The sequence below is a fragment of the Lonchura striata genome, chromosome 10 (genome assembly GCF_050655825.1).
Source record: "Lonchura striata isolate lonStrDom1 chromosome 10, ASM5065582v1, whole genome shotgun sequence".
NCBI classification, from domain to species: domain Eukaryota; kingdom Metazoa; phylum Chordata; class Aves; order Passeriformes; family Estrildidae; genus Lonchura; species Lonchura striata.
Window position 1 is genome coordinate 2,924,055 of NC_140712.1, and position 19,766 is coordinate 2,943,820.

The window sequence follows — 19,766 nt, forward strand, 5'->3', positions numbered from 1 at the left end:
AAAATTTATCTGGATGGGTGACAGCCAAGGCGGTTGCTATGGTTTCACAGCCCCAATACTCACACAGATATTCCCCAGGATAATGACAATATCCCCTCCCAGGATTGGAACCAGGACACCAATAGGTAGCCCGGAGTTCAGGTTTACTCCATCCCCACATAAAGTTTACCAAGTCTTTGTTAGTAACAAAAAAATGGGAGCTACAGTGGTGGTATTATGCTTAACAACTTTCCCTTGGTCTGTTTTGGTCAGAGTCCAATTAAATGGCTGGTGTGCATAGTCCCCTTGACCAGGCCAGGTACAACATATAACAAATATGCACAGGATTTGCCAGCAAGGGTGGAGTCCAAACCGCCCCAGGGTTTGATTATCATTATCTCCCCATTCCCAGTGTTTGTTTTGACATGTTATTGCCGGGCTCACCTTTACCCTTGGGAGATCAGTATCCTTGAGGCAGTTCTTGAAATACTTTGAATTGTCCCAGTCTGAGGGCTCTTTCCTCCACCGCATCTTATCCCTCTGCCTCTCTCGCCAACTCGGTTGCTCCGAGCCGCGAGGCGCACCATCTTCTCGGAGCAAGGATATTCTTCAGGAGGACCCAAACTCTGTTTTTGCTGCCTCTTTTTGAATGATTCCCAGCTTTTATCCTTCACTTGTGGTGAGTCACACTGAATCCCAGGTAAAGTTTTCCAGCAATTCCCTTTTATAATTTGAACAATTAGGGGAATTGGTTCATTGGAGTGGAAACAAAAATTTTCAGGCCTAGCCCCCTTAGTAAACACCTCCCACCACTCTTGGATTCCCTTGGTAGGGTCCCGTTCTCTTCTCCAATCCTTAGGACTGACTCTGTCAGTTCTCTTTCTAACTGATAACACCTTTACAAATACCCCTAGGAGGAGTGCCTCTGTAACTATGGACCCACCACCGTTCCTGCAAATTTTACAAATATAGCATACAAAAGGGTAACAATCACAATCCTTCTTTGTACCATATACTCTAAAATCATTAGTTATAGGATATCCATAGTCCAATATCTCACTCTACCAGCTGGTTCATACAATACTTACTGAGTCCATTCAGTCCATTTAAATGTGACCTTAAGGTCCCCGGGCTGGCTGGTTTTTCTCCAGGGCTCTTTGGCAGCAGCAGGAATCACTCCCTTTATTCGGCTCGCATGGGTCCACCCCTTCTCGGCGGTTCTGACTGCAGTTTCTGTAGTGAGTAAAACAACATAGGGGGCTTCCCAATTTGGGGGTAGTGAGGTTTCTTTCTAGGTTTTTTATTAACACCTTATCACCTGGATTTATATTATGGATTGCTAGGTCTAAAGGAGGTTGTTGCACTAGTAACCCAGCTCTTCTAAGCCCTTCCCGAGCCTTCACAAGTTGCATGACATATTGGTTAATTTGTTGATTACTTATTTCAGGGTGATCTGTAGGAGAATCCATGTCATAAGGCATCCCAGAAAGCATTTCAAATGGAGAAATTCCAATATCGGTTCTGGGCTGAGTTTTTATATTTAATAAGGCTAAAGGCAAACATTTTTACCCAGGATGATTGTGTTTTATACATCAATTTAGTTAGTTGTTTCTTAATTTTCCCATTTACCCTTTCCACTTTACCTGAGCTTTGTGGATGTCAGGGGGTATGATATTGCCACTTTGTTCCTAGAGCTGTAACTACTTTTTAAATTTATTTTGAAGGCAAAGAGTGGCCCTCTCTCTGAGTCTATTACTTCTGCTAGTCTGTAGTGGGGGACTATCTCTTCTAATAGTATTTTTACTACTGTTTGTGTAGTTGCCCTGGAGGTAGGGAATGCCTCTACAAAGTGAGTCAAGTGATCTATTATCACCAATAAGTGTTCATACCTTCCTACTTTAGGCAAATCAGTAAAATCATTTTGAATGTGGGAAAACAGTCTATGTGCCAATTCCCGTCCCCCCCATTTCCCAAACCACTCAGGATTTCTCACACCTGGGTCTACTCCTGGGTCAGGGGTCTCTTCAGCCCCTCTAGAAATCTCAGCCCTCATTCTAGAGAGACTGCAGACTGCAGAGAGAAAGCTTACCAGATTAAACACCAGGAAGATGGTCTCATTAACAGTCAGGGGAAACGGAACATTCTCTAATAGGGAGCTGAGAGATTCAGAGGAGAAGAAGGAAAGCAAAGGCTGAGAAGCCTCATCCCCTGCTTCCCCTCTAACAAACTGGCTGCACAAGCAGGACCATGAGCCATGCATTCCTGGAACAGACCTCAGCACCTTCATAAACCCCCTGGATGCCATCACACCATAACACAGCCTGATGGATATTCTGGTCAGTGCCCTTCTACTGCAAAAACTACGTATTAGGGACAATACCAGAGCTATTCCTGGATAAGAAAATAAACCTAGGGACCATAGAGGGATTAAGATCTCAAAAAACCCTAGGGACCAGAAACACATACAGGCCTCCACTCTAAAAAGACACTATGAATTCAAACAACATAGCCAGTAACTGCTCCATACTAACACAAAGTAATTGGAACCAAAATATGATTAGAACAGGTTGTTTTTTTTTCACTCTCTCCAGCCATGAAATGGGCAGCAAAATATTTGTCCTAGTTTAGGGCAAATTTGGGAGAAAACCCTCTGGAAGGAGCCACCAGAAAACAAACCCCCATGGCCCCTCCCCACCCACCTGATTCAGGAAGAATTTTCTCTGAGAGAAGTGGAAAAGAACCTGTTTATTTAACAAACAAAACCCTTCCCAGCACTATAAAAATGAACAACACCAGATGACAACAAAACTCCTTCACCACTCTGCAGAGATAACAAATCCAGGAAGTCTCTTCTGGGGGTGGTCGCCCGGGTCTGGGCACTGGGGATTGCTCTGGGCACTGGGGATGGCTGCTGCAGATCACAGAGCGCAGGCTCTCGGTGCTCCTCGGTGTTTAGAGGGTCCCAGTCCGGAGCAGTGTCCTGGGTTGTAAGATAAGCTTGTATTCTATTTGCCATCTGTTGAAGGCAAACCTGTTGGACAGGTTTTGTTATCTTTTCCAAGAACCGGTTTTGCTCCTAAGAGGTAATGGTTTGTTAGTGGGCCATTGACTGATTCAATGCAGGGCTGGTAACATAACACCATGCTATTGTGAGATGTTCCACCCAGAGGGGGAAGCCAAGCACTCTTTTATTGGGTATAAAGGGGTAGCTTTTGGGGAGAGAGGCAGCTGGCTCTCTCTCTTCGCGGGATTCCCAGAGAAGCAGCTCTCTCTCTCTTCGGCGGCACTCGCAGCGAAGCAGCCGGAGCGTGCTGAGGCGACGGCGGCGGAGCTCGGAGGCAACCCCGGCGCAGAGGAAGACCGGCCCCACTGCCACCAGATCTTCAGAGGAAATCTATACCCTTTTAAAGATCACCACTGCAGCTGCAATTCATCAACCACAGCAAGGGGAGCAATCCTCCCAGCAGGACTGCTACTGGCACCCCGAATCCTCAGGTTCTGGACTTTTACACTGGTTTTGTTTGTACCGATTGCATTTGCCTTTTTAAATTGTTGTCTAGTTTTCTCCTAGTAAAGAATTGTTACTCCCATTCCCATATCTTTGCCTGAGAGCCTTTTGATTTAAAACTCCTAGTAATTCAGAGGGAGGGGGTTTACCTTCTCCATTGCACAGGAGGCTTTAGCCCTCCTTCGCAGATTCCTGTCTCGAACCTAGACAAGCAGGTTGGATGGTATTCAGGAAAGGGAAAGGGAAAAGAAACAATGCAGGGAAAGAATTGGACTGCTTAACAAAACTAATTTTAAAAAGCAAAGGCAAAAGCAGAAGCAAGGAAAAAAAGCAAAGCAAATCAAGGAAAAGCCAGCAAGCAAAGCCAAGCAAGCCAGCCAGCACTGGCCTCTTCTAGACAGCAGACCATGGGGGGAGGTGAGCCGGCTGATAACAAGGCAAAACAAACCTTCACTTTCTGAGTCAGTTCTGAAAGCACAGACCAGAATATCAAACATAAACAGAACACATGACTGGAGATACAAACACCATAACATCACCCTCGGACATTCCACCCCTTACCTCCATATCTTCAACATCATGTAAAAACTCCATCAAGTTAAAACTTCCATCTTTCACTTACTCAAACCTTCAACACTTACACATTTCCTTCTATTTCACTTGCTCAAACCTTTGCCACTTACACATTTCTTTCTGTCTCATGTCTGTGTGTTTTCATGTACAGACGCTGGCAGTAACATCCAGCAAACAGTGATATTTGCACATGAGTCTCACCCCACAATCAGATCTCCCTGAGGTACACATCGTGTTGCTCCATCTCTCTGCATTATCCACCATGTACAACCTGGTCCCTGAGCAAAGACAATCCCACAAATGGGTTTGTCTGTACTCGAGGCAGAATTGATCCACACTGATTTCCCTAACAAACCTCTGACATGTGCCACTGGGACTTTATCTCCATCTACTATATTCAGGGGCTCAGACTGGGCAGGACCTGCTCGATTGGTGGAACCTCAGCTGTTAACTAACCAGGTGGCCTTTGCTAAATGTTGCTCCCAATTTTTGAAAGATCCTCCACCCAATGCTTTTAAGGTGGTTTTTAACAGTCCATTTGACCTCTCCACTTTGCCTGCAGCTGGTGCATGGTTTGGGATGTGGTACACCCACTCAATGCCATGTTCCCTAGCCCAGGTGTTGATAAGGCTGCTCTTGAAATGAGTCCCATTTTCTGACTCAATCCTCTCAGGGGTACCATGCCTCCAAAGTACCTGCTTTTCAAGGCCCAGGATGGTGTTATGGGCTGTAGCATGAGACACAGGGTCGGTTTCCAACCACCCAGTGGTGGCTTCCACCATGGTGAGCACGTAGCGCTTGCCTTGGCGTGTCTGGGGCAGTGTGATGTGGTCAATCTGCCAGGCCTCCCCATACTTGTACTTGGACCACTGCCCACCATACCAGAGGGGCTTCACCCGCTTGGCCTGTTTGATGGCAGCACAGGTCTCACAGTCATGGATCACCTGAGAAATACTGTCCATGGTTAGATCCATCCCTCGGTCTCGTGCCCACTTGTAGGTGGCATCTCTGCCCTGATGACCTGAGGTATCACTGGCCCATTGTGCTCATAGCAACAGCCACTGGTTGAGGCTCACAGTCTGGTTTAGCTGCTGACTTAGGCTCAGTGTCCGGTTTAGCTGCTGGCTTAGGCTCCCTGTCTGGTTTAGCTGCTGGCTTAGGATCCCTGTCTGGTTTAGCTGCTGGCTTCAAGCCGGGGCTGTTGGCTGCAGCCTGAGTGACTGGGATCGCTGCTGATTTATCTCCCTGCCCCCCTTCCTCTATCTGCTGCCCTACAGTATCTAGCAGGGTGTGATAAGCACATGCCAGGGCCCAGCTTGCTGCAATGATCCCAAAACTACTTCTCTTCATGGATATAGAGCTTGCCCTTCCCTTTCTCTTTCCCCCCTTGTTAGACTATGAGTAACACAGCAATTTTCCTCGGGGACCGGCTCTGGGATTTCTACCTCTTGGTTATCAAAATCTCCCCCTTGATCTAAATCGGGGTAGACTGCGGGTGGTGCTGGTCGGGGTGGAGGAGGAGGAGGTATGTATGGTAGAGGGGGTGCAGTTGGAACTTCCTCAGGCTTTTTATTTTTCTTTTTCCCTCCCTGGGTGCTTCAGGCAAAAAGTTTTGCTCTTGCTTCCCCCACTATCCAGAGAGCAGCATACTTGCTCTCTTCCATATCAAAAGGTTCTTTAGAGTTTACATAAATGTTTAATGCCTGGCAAATCCAGTCCTCGAAGTTTCCAAACACTGGCCAAAATAAATTATCACTACAGATTTGTTTTCCTCCCCATTCTTTTATACAATAATGTATCATTTTTGCCCTAGCCTTCCCTTTCCTTGAAGGATATTCATCCCAAGATTTTATCATTAGACCTAACGGACTGTCAGGGGGGATCTGGGGAAGCGTTACCGGGGTCCCCGTCCCCATGGAAGCAGAGGGCTTGCTTTTCCTCTGTCCCATCTCCCAGGACACCTTCAGGCACACACACACTCGCGGCCCCTGTTGGTGCCCAGCCCCTCGCGGGCTCTGCAAACCGCACTACTCAGAGCTCTGCCCGTGCCTCGTCCTACAAGGACGTCTCACGCGTTATGTCCTGGGATCCCAGCCCAACCCAGCGGATCCCCACTTTTATACTCACGCTGTCCTGCGTCTTCGCCCGGCTTCGTGCACAAAGATTACGGGGTTACCGGTATCCCTTGTGCTCAATACCGAATTTGGGTTCGTCGGTAAGGGTCTGGGAAGGAAAAGCCTGCACCAGGGCCGCTGCAGAGGCAGCGGGGCGCCTCCCTGATTAGGAATTCCCACCCGGTCGCCCTTATCCGAGTCACGGCACCAAATTTGCTATGGACAAATTCAATTGGGGAGGCTAATTATCGATAAATCAATTAACAAGAATTTATTAAGCAAGCGGTATTAAGCAAAAGAACAGCGCTGGGCAGCCAGGGAGCCTCTGCTCTGCCACGGAGCACCTTCCCCCTTTGACCTTTTTGGTTTTATACGTCCCGGTTGACGTATTTTCTCTCTATGCACTCTGCGCTGGTTCAATTGGTTGCCGGGGGTCTTTTTTTCTGCCCTTGGAGGTCGCAGGAATGAAGGCTCCTCATCTTCCTTGCAGATTGTCCTTGGCCTAAAAGTCAACTTGTATATAATTAGTTACACAGTCTTCTATGCTAGTTGCATTCCCTACTCAGTTCAAATTCTTGTCTCCTTTAACACTCATTTTGATGAACAACGACCTTTGTATTTATTACACCCACTCTCTCCCACTGCCCCCCAACGTGTCCATCTCTCTGCTGCCCTCGAGCTCCCGGCCCGGCCCCGGCCGCCTGTTCCCATCCAGCTGAGGTGGTTCCAGGGCCAGCAGGAGCTCTCTGTGGTGGCGACCAACGTGGTCCCCAACGGGGACTGGACCCACCAGCTCCTGGTGCTGCTGGAAACCCCAACCCAGGCTGGGCTCACCTCCACCTGCCAACAACATCAGCCTGGAACAACCTGTGAGCCGGAACTGGGGTATGGGGGAGGAACTGGGGGTGCTGGGAGCAACTGGGATGTGCTGGGAGCAACTGGGAGGGAGCTGGAGAGAGCCTGGTTTCAACTGGGAGAGGAGGTTGGGGGTTTAGAAGGGCTAAGAAGGGATTTGGAGAATACTGGGAAGGGTGGGATGAGGTTCTGGAGGTCCTGTTGGGCACTGGGAGGGAGTTTGGGTGCACTAGGTTTAAGTGGGAGGGAATAGAGTGAGCCTGAAGGAGCTGGATGGAGATTGGGGATGGAAAAGCAGAGATTGGGATGAGGTTGGTTGTGCTGGGAAGAGACTGGGAGGGCTATGGGTGAGTCCTGGTGGGGCTGGGAAAGGACTGGGATAGGCTTTAGGGGTCCTGAGGCAGTAGGGGATGACTAGAAGGAGGCTGTGGGATCCTGAGAGGGACAGGAGGGGCTTTAGTGGGTCCTGGGGAGGTTAGGACAGAATGAAGAGGGAGGTTTCAGGGGATCCTGAGTGGGCTGGAAGCGACCAGGAAAGTGCTTGGAGGGGCTTGGGTGTCTGTGAGAGTTTTTGGGAGATCCTGACCCCTGCGGACCACCCAGAGATGCTGCTGGATGCTGCCGCAGCAAGATGCTGACAGGAACTGGGGACTCCCGAGTTGGGCTTCGTCTTCCTGGCACTGGGGATCGAGTTTACATGCACAGGAAAGGAGGGTCCCAGAGGTCGTGTCCCCCCTCCCCTGGAGTGTGAATGCTCCCCCGGGGCCCCCAGCCCGGTGTCACCCCCTTTTCTCTGCCCACAGAGCTCCTGAGCCGCCGGCGGCCGCAGCCGCTCCCCGTGGCCTCGGGCCCAGCCAGGACCCCCCCCAGCTGTATCCCCACGCTGATTTTGGGGGGTCCTGTGTCCCCCAGCCCTGCTGTCACTCTGCCCCTGCCCCCTGCTCCCAGTGTTCCCAGTAAAGCTTCCCAGTTAAACCCAGCCCAGTTCATGGGGGCACTGGGGAGGGACTTGGGGGGACCCCACGGCGGGGCCGGCCCTGGGCAGGGAGGGCGGGTCCAGGTGGGGAACACTGCCTGCTGCGGGTCTGCCCGGCAACTGGTGAGTCATCAGCCCCGCTCGCTCTCATTGGCTGACTCTTCTCCACCGCGTTCTCTCATTGGCTGAGGAGAGGCCCGGCAGTGCAGAGAAGGAACGGGAGAGATCCCGCCCCGAGCACCGGCACGGGGACAACAGACCCGGCCTGGGCACAGGGAGGGAATTTATTACCAACCAAACCACGGCAGCACCAGGAGAAGGGAAAGAAATCCCTCCAGCACCTTCCCCCACCCAACGGGGATCACCCACAACAGAGTTATCCACCATGGAGAGACGGGGACATCCGAGTTTAGACCAAAGCCAATTTTACTGAGTGTACCAGGTGTTTATACAGGGATTGACTTGTATGGGGCTTATAGAGGGCTCTGTTTTTGGTAACAATTTCCCATTGGTTACACATTCTTCATGACATCACATCACCTGGTAACATTACCTTATCAAAAAGTCTCACACCATATTGCCTGGTCAGTGTTCTTGCCAAGGGAGACTTAAAACTGTGTCTGTGTCTCCCACAGTTTCTGCTCAGTCAGGCCTCAGATATCGGGCCCCTTTATCAGCTCCATTGCTTTACTCTCTGTTTTATTCCCCATACCGGGGCACCAGGGCTCTGCCCAACCGGGGTCACTGGGGATCATCCAGCCCGGATCCTCCCATGGGGGATGGAGCTGCAGCAGCTCACCAAGCTCTTCCCTTACTCTCTTCCCTCACTCCAAGCCCTTCCCTCACTCGGGGCACTCAGTGGTGCCTCCGTTGGTGCTGGGTCAAGTCTGAGCTCCTGGAGAAGCTCTTCCCACACTTCCCACACTCGTAGGGCCTCTCCCCAGTGTGGATGCGCCGGTGCACGGTGAGGCTGGAGTTTTGCTTGAAGCCCTTCCCGCAGTCGGGGCAGTGGAAGGGCCTCTCCTCTGTGTGAATCCGCTCATGAAGGAGGAGATTGGAGCTGGTATGAAACCTCTTCCCACACTGGGGACACTTGTAGGGCCTCTCCCCAGTGTGGATGCGCTGGTGTGCTTTCAGTTGGGATCTCCACCCAAAGCTCTTCCCACATTCCAAGCACTCATAGGGCCGTTCCCCAGTGTGGATCACCTGGTGTTCGAACAGGCTAGACCTCTGTATGAAGCTCTTCCGACACTTCCCACACTCGTAGGGCCTCTCCCCTGTGTGGATGCGCCGGTGCACGGTGAGGTCGGAGTTGTGCTTGAAGCCCTTCCCGCAGTCGGGGCAGCAGAAGGGCCTCTCATCTGTGTGACTCCGCTCATGTCTGAGGAGACTGGAGCTTCTCTGAAACCTCTTCCCACACTCCCCACACTCGTAGGGCCGTTCCCCAGTGTGGATCCTCTGGTGCCGGATGAGGCTGGAGCTCCACCTGAAACCCTTCCCACATTCCAAGCACTTGTGGGGCTTCTCCCTGCCATGAGGCTTCTCCACCAGCTCTGAGCTCTGGGTGGATCTCTGCCCGCCTTCCTGGCTCAGGGGGGCTCTTTCCTCCCCGCAGCTCCCTGGGCTGGGTTTGCAGCTCCTCCTCCTGCAGCATCTCCGGGGCTTTTCCTCCTCCTCCATCCAGCCACACCCTGGAAATGACAAATCCTGGTTAGAGGGAAAAACAAGAGAAGAGCTGCTTGGACTGGAGGTTCCGCCTTGCCCAAGTCCATCCCTGGAAGTCATTGGGAATCTTGTATCTGTAAGAACCTCCAAAACACCAAGATTCAGCCCAAAAGTCCCACAAACTTCAAGACACAAATCAAAAACTCCCTGAACATCACAAGTCAGCAAAAACCTCCTCTACAAGATAAAGATTCAGTTCCCACATAAAACCAAAGCACCAACATTTAGCCCAAGAAAGCTCAGAAACACCAAGATTCACCCCGTGAAAATTGTGGATCCCCCTCCACAGTCACCTGCTGCATGTGGGGGGAGCAGCACTCCTGGGGCTGGGGGGAGGCTGCAGACACAGGGAGGGGTGGAACCTTCTGCTGCTTCCTCTTTCTGCTCCTCCTCCTCCTCCTCCTGTGTCTCTACTCTTCCTCACACTCCTCTTCCTCTTGCTATTCCTCCTTCTCCTGCACAATCCCACCTTCTCCTGCCACCTGCATCGTTTGACCATTCTGTTCCTCAAGCCTGCTTCTCCTTCCCTTCTCCTCCTGCCCCCAGGCCCAGCACCCACTGCCGGCTCCCTCTTCCCCCCAGCCCCACAGCATCCCAGCGCAGGGGCAGGGATGGAGCTGGGGCAGGTCGGGCTGGGGCAGCGCTGGGCTCTCGGCCGCTCCCGCCCGCACTCGGTCCCCACTGCAGCCGCTCCCGCCAGGACAGCGCGGGGGGGCCCGGCCTTGGCGCTGCCCCACTCCCACCTCCCCAAATTCCCCTCGCGGGGCCATGGGGCCGAGGGGGGGCACAGGTGGGTCCAGGTGGGGAATGCTGAGATAACTTTAAGAGTGGGTCCCCAAGAAGAAGAATTGGAATTTGTGGTAGACACAGGGGCAAAAAACCTTTATGTTAAATATTCCAAAAGGTTATAGTGTAAGCAAAGATACTGTAAAAGTAACAGGACCAAAAGGAGAGAGTTTCACAGTACCCATTATTAAAAATGTGGCAATAGAGGGAGAAACTAGATTTTGGATGAGGGATAATTTCTTGGTCCCAGGGGCAGGTAGCAATTTATTGGGACGAGATTTACAAGTGAAATTAGGAATAGGGGTTGTTCCAAAAGATGGGAAGATGACAGCTAGACTTTTAAAACTAGGCCAGGAGGATGGAAGAAGAATTAACAAGGAAGTTTGGGCTGGGGAGGGAAATAGGGGAAGATTAAATATTGACCCCATAAAGATTACAATTGAGGAAAAAAAAATTGTGCCATACATGTACGGCAGTATCCTGTATCTTTAGAAGGACGGGAATGTTTAAAGCCAGTAATAGAAGGACTAACAAAGGATGGACACTAGAACCTTGTATGTCTCCCCATAATACCCCAATACTCCCAGTAAAGAAGCCTGATGGGAGCTATAGACTGGTACAAGCCTTAAGGGAGGTTAACAAAGAACTCAGACCCGCTATCCAGTGGTACCAAATCCTTACACTCTTTTCAGTAAAAGTTCCTCCCCAGCATCAGTGGTTTAGTGTAGTGGACCTTAAAGATGCCTTTTGGGCTTGCCCATTAGCCCAGAAGAGCAAGTTATCTTTGCTTTTGAATGGAAGGACCCACTAACTGGGAGAAAACAGAAATTAAGATGGACAAAACTACCACAGAGGTTTACAGAATCCTCAAACTTATTTGGACAAGCTTTAGAAACAATACTACAAACATTCCCCACTCCCCCTGGAATACAAGTTATCTAATGCATAGATGATCTTTTACTTTCTGGGAAAGCTGAAGCTGAAGTTAGAGAGGCTACTATAAAGCTTTTGAATTTTCTTGGGGAAAAAGGATTAAAGGTATCAAAAGGGAAGCTGCAATTTGTAGAATCAGAGGTAAAATATCTTGGACACTTGATTAGGAAGGGTAGTTGAAAGCTCAACCCAGAATGAAACACAGGGATTCTATCCCTTCCCCCTCCCCCTTCAAAGGGGGAAATCAGAAAGCTACTCAGATTATTTGGATATTATAAATTGTGGATTGAAGGATATACACAGGCAGTAAAATTTTTGAATAAAAAAATTGACAGAGGGAAATGATATAAAATGGACCAAAAAGGATAATGAAAAATTAAGAAAAATGAAGTTAAAACTAGCCCCAATATCAACTTTAAGCTTACCTGCACTAGCAAAACCCTTTCATCTGTATGTAAATGAAGAAAAGGGGGTAGCTCATAGGGTTTTGTTTCCAGAGTGGGGAGGAGTAAAGAGACCCGTGGCTTATTTATCAAAGATGTGGCATCCAGTAAATCAAGGCTGGCCAGTGCGTATTCAAGCTATAGCAGCTACTGCAATCCTGGTAGAGGAAAGTCATAAACTGACTTTTGGAGGTAAATTAATTGTGTACTAAATTTCTTCCAATTTGCATTGTGATTTTTATCTTGAAATACATAATTTACTGTACTCTAGGATTGAAAAACTAGTTTACAGCTGTGACATAGAAAAACCTACTATTAATTTGAGTCAATGCAGGCTGTTCAATCAAGTGTTCTCAGTGTGTAAAGTTAAAATAAAGGTAACACCAGCTGCTTGGTAGGTCAATGAGAAACATTTTTCCTTCCAACCAGTCCTTTTTCAAGTACCCAAATGTATTTTGCTTTCTTAGTTTTTTTTGTTTTGTTTGTTTGTTAGTTTTTCTGGAAGTGCTAGCTACTTGCAGTGTATCTAGAACAGAAATTAAAATTGTGCATACAAAACACTTGTAAAAAAACAGGGCTCATTTTTTCCCACAATGGGAGGTGGCTACATATAGAAAAGGGAAACTACAAGGCTAAATGAAGAAAAAGTTTCAGTATCTTCTAATGTAAACAATTTGTTACTTCCAGCATCACAGTGGGTGTGTGACACACACATATGAAAAAGATGGTGAGGGAGATCTCTGTTTTCTACAGTTTCCTATTTCTTGAATGAGTTAGAGAGCTATGAAGCAATTGTGATTCCTTGTGTGGATTACCCAGGCCTGCAGGGAGGGCTTGGCCATGGTTCCCTCTGTGCTGCAGGCAGCCCTGCAGCGTGGCAGCAGTGGCTTGCCTCTGGTGAGTTTGCAGGCAGGGTGCTCCAGCACTGCAGTGCTCAGGGGCAGTTTCCTACTTTGACACCAAAGCTTAAATTCAAGAGTGCCTCTTCCCATCCAGTTATTGTTTGTACTGTAAGAACCTCTTCAGAGAGTGTCTCCTGGCAGTCAAAAAGAGAGTATTGCAGAGATAAATTCCTTACTTGCTGTCTCCCCCACTGTATCCACATTTTGTCTATTCCCTCTTCAAATTATAGATTTGTAAAACTCATGCTCTGTGTCCTCAGACGCCCTTCCCAATTCAAACCTTGGCTTCTTTGCAAATTATATTGCACTAACAAGGATTGCCTTAAATTTTTTATTGCAGGCAAGATCACTTCAGAAGTAAGTTTTTGTTTACCTTGTTCCTACAACCCTTTCAAGCTTGTGAATGGAAAATTGTGACAGCAAAATAAGTCTTTAGTTTTAGCACTGTCAGCTGTGGGTAGCTGGTAGCCCTTGGTGGAGGGTGTCGTGAATTACAAGCCTGCAGAACACACATAACAAAAGTAATTAAATTTGTAAGGAAGTTGAAAAAGGAGGGAGAGGTGATTGGCAGACTCACCTCTCCAGGATGTAGGACTAATGTTAGAAAGTGGACTGATATTGGAATGTGGATGTTGAAATGTGAAGAGAGAAAAAGAGAGTGAAAGAGAGAGAAAGGGAGAAGAGAGAAGAAGAGAGAAAAAGAGAGAAAAAGAGAGAAAAAGAGAAAGAGAGAGAAAGGGAAAGAGAGAGAAAGAGAAAGAGAAAGAGGGAGAGCGAAATACACCCCAAAGTCCCCATACCGCAGCTATTTGTGAGTTCTCCTCCATTCCTGCTAGACAGAGTGACAACAAGGGGAGGGGAGTGAGGAAGTACAGTCAAAGGCAAAGCTGTGAAAAAGAGGGAGAGCTGGACCACCAATAGAGATAAGATCAAAGCAGAGATAGCTGACTCTCACAATGTGCTTTATTTTTTTAAACAAGACTTCTTTTCTTTCCTTCTGATTTTTGTTGTTAAGGAAAGGAGGCTTTTGTTCTGAAGAATGGGTCTGTAAGACTAAAACAGTTGGATGTTGCCTAAAAAGCAAAAAACCAAGAGATGTGATACATCTTGTGTTAAATTTGGGCTAGTTTTTTTTTATTTAACTAATTATAGCTCACAAGAAGAAGAATTGGCCTCTGCAGAAATTAGCACAGCTGGATACAAGAAGAAGAAGCAGCTATAGAAAAAGTTTTTAGTTAAACCCAGAAAGTTTTGAAGAAAACTAATGGTGAAAGTTAATGCAGTATTGTTTTTCTTTTAACACTGTGTTATTAAGAAGTCCTTTCCAGGTACTACTAAAGCAGCAATCCCAACCATGGAAAAGAGGGTGAATTCATGCCAGCAAAATAAAAGAATTTGTGAAGAAACGTGAGGAATGGACTATCACATCTAAACCAGGTGATACCAAACTGACTTTCAACCAGGACTGGGTGGTAATGGTTTGGGAAGACCCAAATGATCCAAGGCAGGTACAAAGAATAACACCTAACTGAGAAATAAGGCAAAGCTTGCATCACTGGTTCTAAGCCCTGCCTGAATAAGCCCTGAGACGCCTCCGACACCTCCTTGGCAGAGGAACACTGCCACTTCAAACAGGAGGATCGGGAGTGTTTGAGTCAAGAGTTCTTATAGTCTGGCCTTAGCCTGTGACTTGTACAGGCAAGAAGGGAAATTGCCATTAATACTATGCTGTATACTTTATTTGATTCATCCCCATATTGGACATGGCAGCTGGGTTATAAGTGAATGTTTAAATTATGAGAATAATTGGCATTGTAGCTCACAAAATCTATGTTCTCGTGGCAAGAAGTATTGAGTACTGAATCAATCCCCTATACAGAAAGACCTCAAAAACTGAAGTAATAAACTGCTTTTGTAGATGGGGATTATCAATGCCTGTGGACTGAGAGATACCTGAGGAATGGTGGAAAACCACAGTTAAAAGGTGTCAAAAATAATTTGCCTGGAAATGAGTAAAAAAGGAGTGACAAGGGAAACAGAGGGCAAGCCTGGATTGAGCACTGTACTCAGCAGCGAGAAGATCACACGTACTTGCTGTGGGCAGCAGCCCCACAGGCAGGGGAGGTGGGGGTATAAGCCATGCCAGACCTCTGTCATTCCTGTTTCTGTCTCTCATTTGTTGTCTTTTCCCTTCTGAGATAGCAGCAAGATCGTGTCACAAATGCTACAGAAAGTGTTACATGAAAAGAAACCAAAGTTCCTTTTTGTTACACACCCCCATGTCAACAGCCACTGTTATAACCCATCCAAATTAAGTACCTGCAGGAAAAAGGGGGAAAATTATCACATTACAAAGAACTTAGGAAAAAGTAGTAATACTTGGGGCATGGAATGTCCAAAAGGAGAGAGATGGATTTGTTTTACATTTGATCTTAGAAATATAGTCCAAGATTCGGTAAAGAGACAATTAGTAAAAAAAAAGGTAAAACAAGCACAGCAGTCTAGCTCTGTGTTAACCCAAATTATATCCTGAATCATATTAAATTACTCCAAGCAGCTATAGAGAAGATAATAAACAAAGCTGCCCAGGAATTGGAATTAATATTGAGTCTGCAAAGCCAAACATCACCTGCAATGCATTAAAATAGGTTGGCTTTACGCTAGTTATTGGCTAAAGAATGGGGTGTACAGATTGTTGAAAATAGATGGCAATGAGGATGTCATCCTGGAAAAAACAAAGGATATCAGAAAAAAATTATGACCCAGGTATCAGTCCAAAAATGGGAAAATAACGTTAAAAACTAGCAGGTGGGGTAATGTATTGAGAATGGGATGGTGGAAGAAATTAGGATTCTTCCTTTTATGTGTTACAAGTGTTTTGATATTTCTTGTTTGTTTAATCCCATGTTTTATTTGATTACCAACAGAGTCCAAAGAATGCAAGAGGATAAGAAATATTGCTCAAACCAAATGAATTATAATGATTAAGAGGTGGGATTGTGAAAAATGCATATTTAAGATTGGCTTTTCGCAAATGTTACAATGAATAATATATATGTAATGTTAGAAAGTTATGCTGTATTAATTCCCTTACGTATTGTGTTAAGTGTAGTTTTAGGTTACAACATAATGTTAAAATAGAGATTATGTATGTGGGGGGAGTTTTCTTTTTAGGAATGAGATGCTCCCTTCCAAGAACACCTAAATCTTCCAAAGGAGAGGAATTTATGGCTTCTTATCAGGAGAAGCTAATTTCTTCAGGCCTTGCTCAGACTTGAAGACACCAGGGGATTAAAGGAAACAGTTGACATACAACAGAGTTTCTTGTTTAGAATAGAATGTGTGCATAACCATGAAGGATGTATGACTATGCAACAAGTGTATTGGTTTAAGGGTGATTCCTTTGTTCACAAGTCATGCTTTTCTTGGGACGTCTGTAATTCTTTGCTTTTTATTGTCTTGTAATTGTCCTAACTCCAAAATGTATTACTCTAATTGTATTATTATTTTTATAACCATTTTATTATTATGATACTTATAAAATTTTAAAAACAAAATGATTGAAATTTTTCAAAATTTACAAAACTAGATGAGATTTAAAAGTGACCCTTTAACTCATAAACAATAAATAGATGATTTGAAGGGGAAAAAAAAAGCAGCAGGTTGTGGGGGGGGCACAACTGAGGCTGCTGAAGGCTGCTGTGGAAGAGAAGCTGCATTCCAGGCACCCAGGAGGAGCTTCAGAAATGCAAATTAACACTGCTGGGGCAAACTGGGGACAATGTACCTGGCTCTTCTTGCCTGGGGCAGGAATTGGCTGATTCCCTCTGCCCCTCACCCCAAGCTCTGCCTGCTTGCACAGATGGAATCTGCACAGCTGAAGGCAGAGCCCATGGTGAGGATCTCTGACTCTGCAACAGAAATGGCTGAAGCTGCAAAGGGAAACAGCAAATGGAGAATGTTGGGAAAACTTCACTAAAATAAGGGGGGGATCATCCCTCTGCCCACTCCAACATCTGCTGTCACTGTCTGTGCTGTACAGGGTGTATCAGAGCACCGGAGGTTTTGCTATAGCAAGTTCAGGAGTAAGAAAAAAAATGGTCATTTGGTGCAGCCCCAGTTTGAGGGAGCGCCCAAACATGGGGAAAAGATGAAGGGGCACCAGAACAAATCCTACAACACCATGGACCAGGCCCTGGGAACCAAAATTATTTTGTGGAAAATGCATGTTATATGGCTCTGTGCAGACAGTTACTATATGTATTATGTTATATTGATTAGTTGTGCTGTATTAACATTTTAACAGTATGGTAAATGTAGCTTTAAGGAATGAGAACAACTAAATTCACTCTAGGAACACATAAATTTTCCAGACAAGAGGAATTTATGGTTTTCTTACTAGAAGTTAATTTCTAGTTAATTTCTGGAGGATGCCACAGGGATTAAAAAAAACAGCTGACATACAACAGACAGAGTTACTTGTTTTAAATAAAATGTATGCATAACCATGAAGGATATATGAATATGCAATAGTGTATTTTTTTAGGGGTGATTCCTTTATTCACAAGGTATGCTTGTTGTGGCTTAAGTGCCCAAGAGAGCATCCAGACATCTGTAAGTCTTTGCTTTTTATTGTCATGCAATTGTCCTAACTCTAAATTTTTATTAGTCTACTTGTATTCCTTTTTTTTTTAACCATTTTACTAGTATTAAACTTCTAACATTTTAAAAACCAAGTGATTGGCGTTTCTCACAAATTCATATCAGGAGACAGAGAACCCATTTTTCATTTGAATGGCATAATTTGATTACAAGCTGTCCTCAGAATAAGGACCAACCAGACAGCTCCAGCTCCTGACCTTCCTGCCGACCAAGCCACTAAAATGAGGAACACAACATTTCACACGGGGATGGGATCAGATTATCTGTGTGCAGAAAAAACAGGAGTTTGTGGAAAACCAAATGACTCAAACTTATATTGGCAAAGAGATGACAAGAGAAAACTGCTAAAAAAGCTAACAAAGGAAATAGGAGAGCAGTTTATGTACTGGTCCAAACATGGAAAGGATGGGAATGGGACACGGTTCCCCGGCTCCCCAGCAGACCAGGGGTCAAACGAATGCTGCTTCTCCTCTTCTGTGCTGCAGCAACTCTCATCTTTTTACCATGCTCCACACCTTGGCAGTGCAGCTCATCCAGCAGCTGAGCCAGGGCATGCAGGTGGCAGCCAGGCCTCCTGATCCACAAACGGCTACAAAAGGACAGGGAATGAGGGCACCGAGAATAATCCCAAAACCAAAGAGGACCCGGGAAGGACAAAACAGAGTCAAAGAGTGAATCTGCCTGGAGATAGGGCCAGGCACATGTAGATAAGGGGAGAAACCATCAGTTCCAATAAATGGTACAAATTGACCCAGAGAGCTGCTCAAAGTCCCGCTACATTCCCGAACTTCGAGGAGAAGAACAAAGACTTAACAGAGCCATGAATATCGGCTGTTCTACAAAAGGAGGGTGCACATTAACGAGGACAGGCTCCAGGCGCATCAGGAAGTCGGAACCTTCCAAGGAACTCAGCCGGTGGGCAAAGGCAGAGGGAGATGCGGCCGGGAAAATGAGGATAAAAAGGAGGCTGCGGACTACGAGCACGGCAGAGAGCGCACGGCAAATGCCCCACGGCCTCTGCCCCTGCTCGGCAATAAAGTCACTTTGACAGGACTCCTCGCTCTCCGCCGGGCACACGAACCTCCGGCGACGGGAATTTCCCCGCCCGCTCCCGGCCGCGGGGCAGCCCCTCTGTCCTACCCACAGCAGCCGGGCCGAGCCAGCGCTGCTCCGGCAGCGGCTCCTGCCCGGCCCCGGCGGGAAGGAGACCGCGGGCAGCCGCTCCCGCAGCGCCCTCAGCCCGGGGCCGGCACGGGCCGGACACGGCACCGGCGAGCCGCCGGAGCCCCCTGCCGCCCCCTCCGCCCGCAGCCAGCCCCGAGCCCCCGCAGAGCCCAGCGCGGCTCCCACCTGCGCCGGGGCCGCCTCCGAGCTCCGCCGCCGCCGCCTCACCGCGCTCCGGCCGCTGCCGCCGCTGCCGGGCCCGCACAGCCGCTCGGCCAATGGCGGCGCTGCGCGGCCACGGCCGCCCTCAGCCCGCCGCCGGGGCCGCGCCGCGCCCCGCTCCCACCAATCAGCGCGCCGCCACCGCGACTGACGGCACCGGCGGCCAATGGCAGCGAGCTCGGGGCGGGCTCTGCGCACGGCCCCGCCTCGCCCCGCGCTCTCGGCGCCCCCGGGCTGCGTGAGGGGAAAGCCGGAGATGAGGAACAGCCCCGGCACGGGCCCGGCCCGAGCCGGGATTGAGCTGCCCACACAAACAAACTTCTCCGCGCCTCCCGCCACGGCTTTCCCGGCCCTGCGCCTCCCGTGCCTCCGCCTCTGCGGGAAGCCCAGGAGCCTCACTTCTCCTGCCCCTCGTTAGCGCATCAGTGCTTCGCTTTGATTTCCCCCGAAAAGGGAAACCTGCCCCAAGCCCTGTGGGTGAGTGGGGCAGGGGAGAGATTTCTGGCAGAAAACTCCAAAGACTCGGAGCAGGAGAAGGAGAAGTCGGTGCAGAGCCTTAAATGCAGCTTTCCCCACGCCTCCCTGCTCCCAGCTGCACCTCCTCCCTCGGCAGGGCAGGAGACAGGGAATGGGGCCATGCTCAGCTCATCCCCCGGGGCTTCTCCCTCTGCTCAGGGACAGGAGTCGTTCCCTGCTGCACCCTGCGCTCTCTCCCGGCCGAGACTTCTCCAGGAACTTCTCGGAGCGGAGTCCATCCCCTGGGCACAGCCCCCTCCGAGTGCTGCAGCGTGGGTCACTGTGCCACGGGCTCAGTCCTGCCAGGACAGGCTGCTCCAGCGGGGCCCCTCTGCCCGCGGGCTCACAGCCTCCTCTCAGGCATCGCCGAGCTCCAGCCCGGCTCCTGCAGGGGCTGCAGGGGATCTC

The 19,766-nt window shown here is 48.4% G+C and overlaps 1 protein-coding gene across 2 annotated transcripts; it reads right to left on the bottom strand.

Annotated features, from left to right (window-relative positions):
• Positions 1 to 8,413: 8,413 nt before the first annotated feature.
• On the bottom strand, positions 8,414 to 18,981 carry LOC146766478 (uncharacterized). Of its 2 annotated transcripts, none has more exons than XM_085588405.1 (2): positions 18,807 to 18,981; positions 8,414 to 9,696 (listed from the first exon to the last, which is right to left on the bottom strand). In XM_085588405.1, exon 2 carries the CDS (start codon positions 9,683 to 9,685, stop codon positions 8,861 to 8,863), a length of 825 nt encoding a protein of 274 aa, XP_085444531.1. In that variant the 5' UTR covers positions 9,686 to 9,696; positions 18,807 to 18,981; the 3' UTR covers positions 8,414 to 8,860. The 2 variants fall into 2 exon arrangements, with proteins under 2 accessions (XP_085444531.1, XP_085444530.1); XM_085588404.1 differs by lacking the exon at positions 18,807 to 18,981 and adding an exon at positions 14,861 to 18,198.
• Between the last annotated feature and the right edge of the window lie 785 nt (positions 18,982 to 19,766).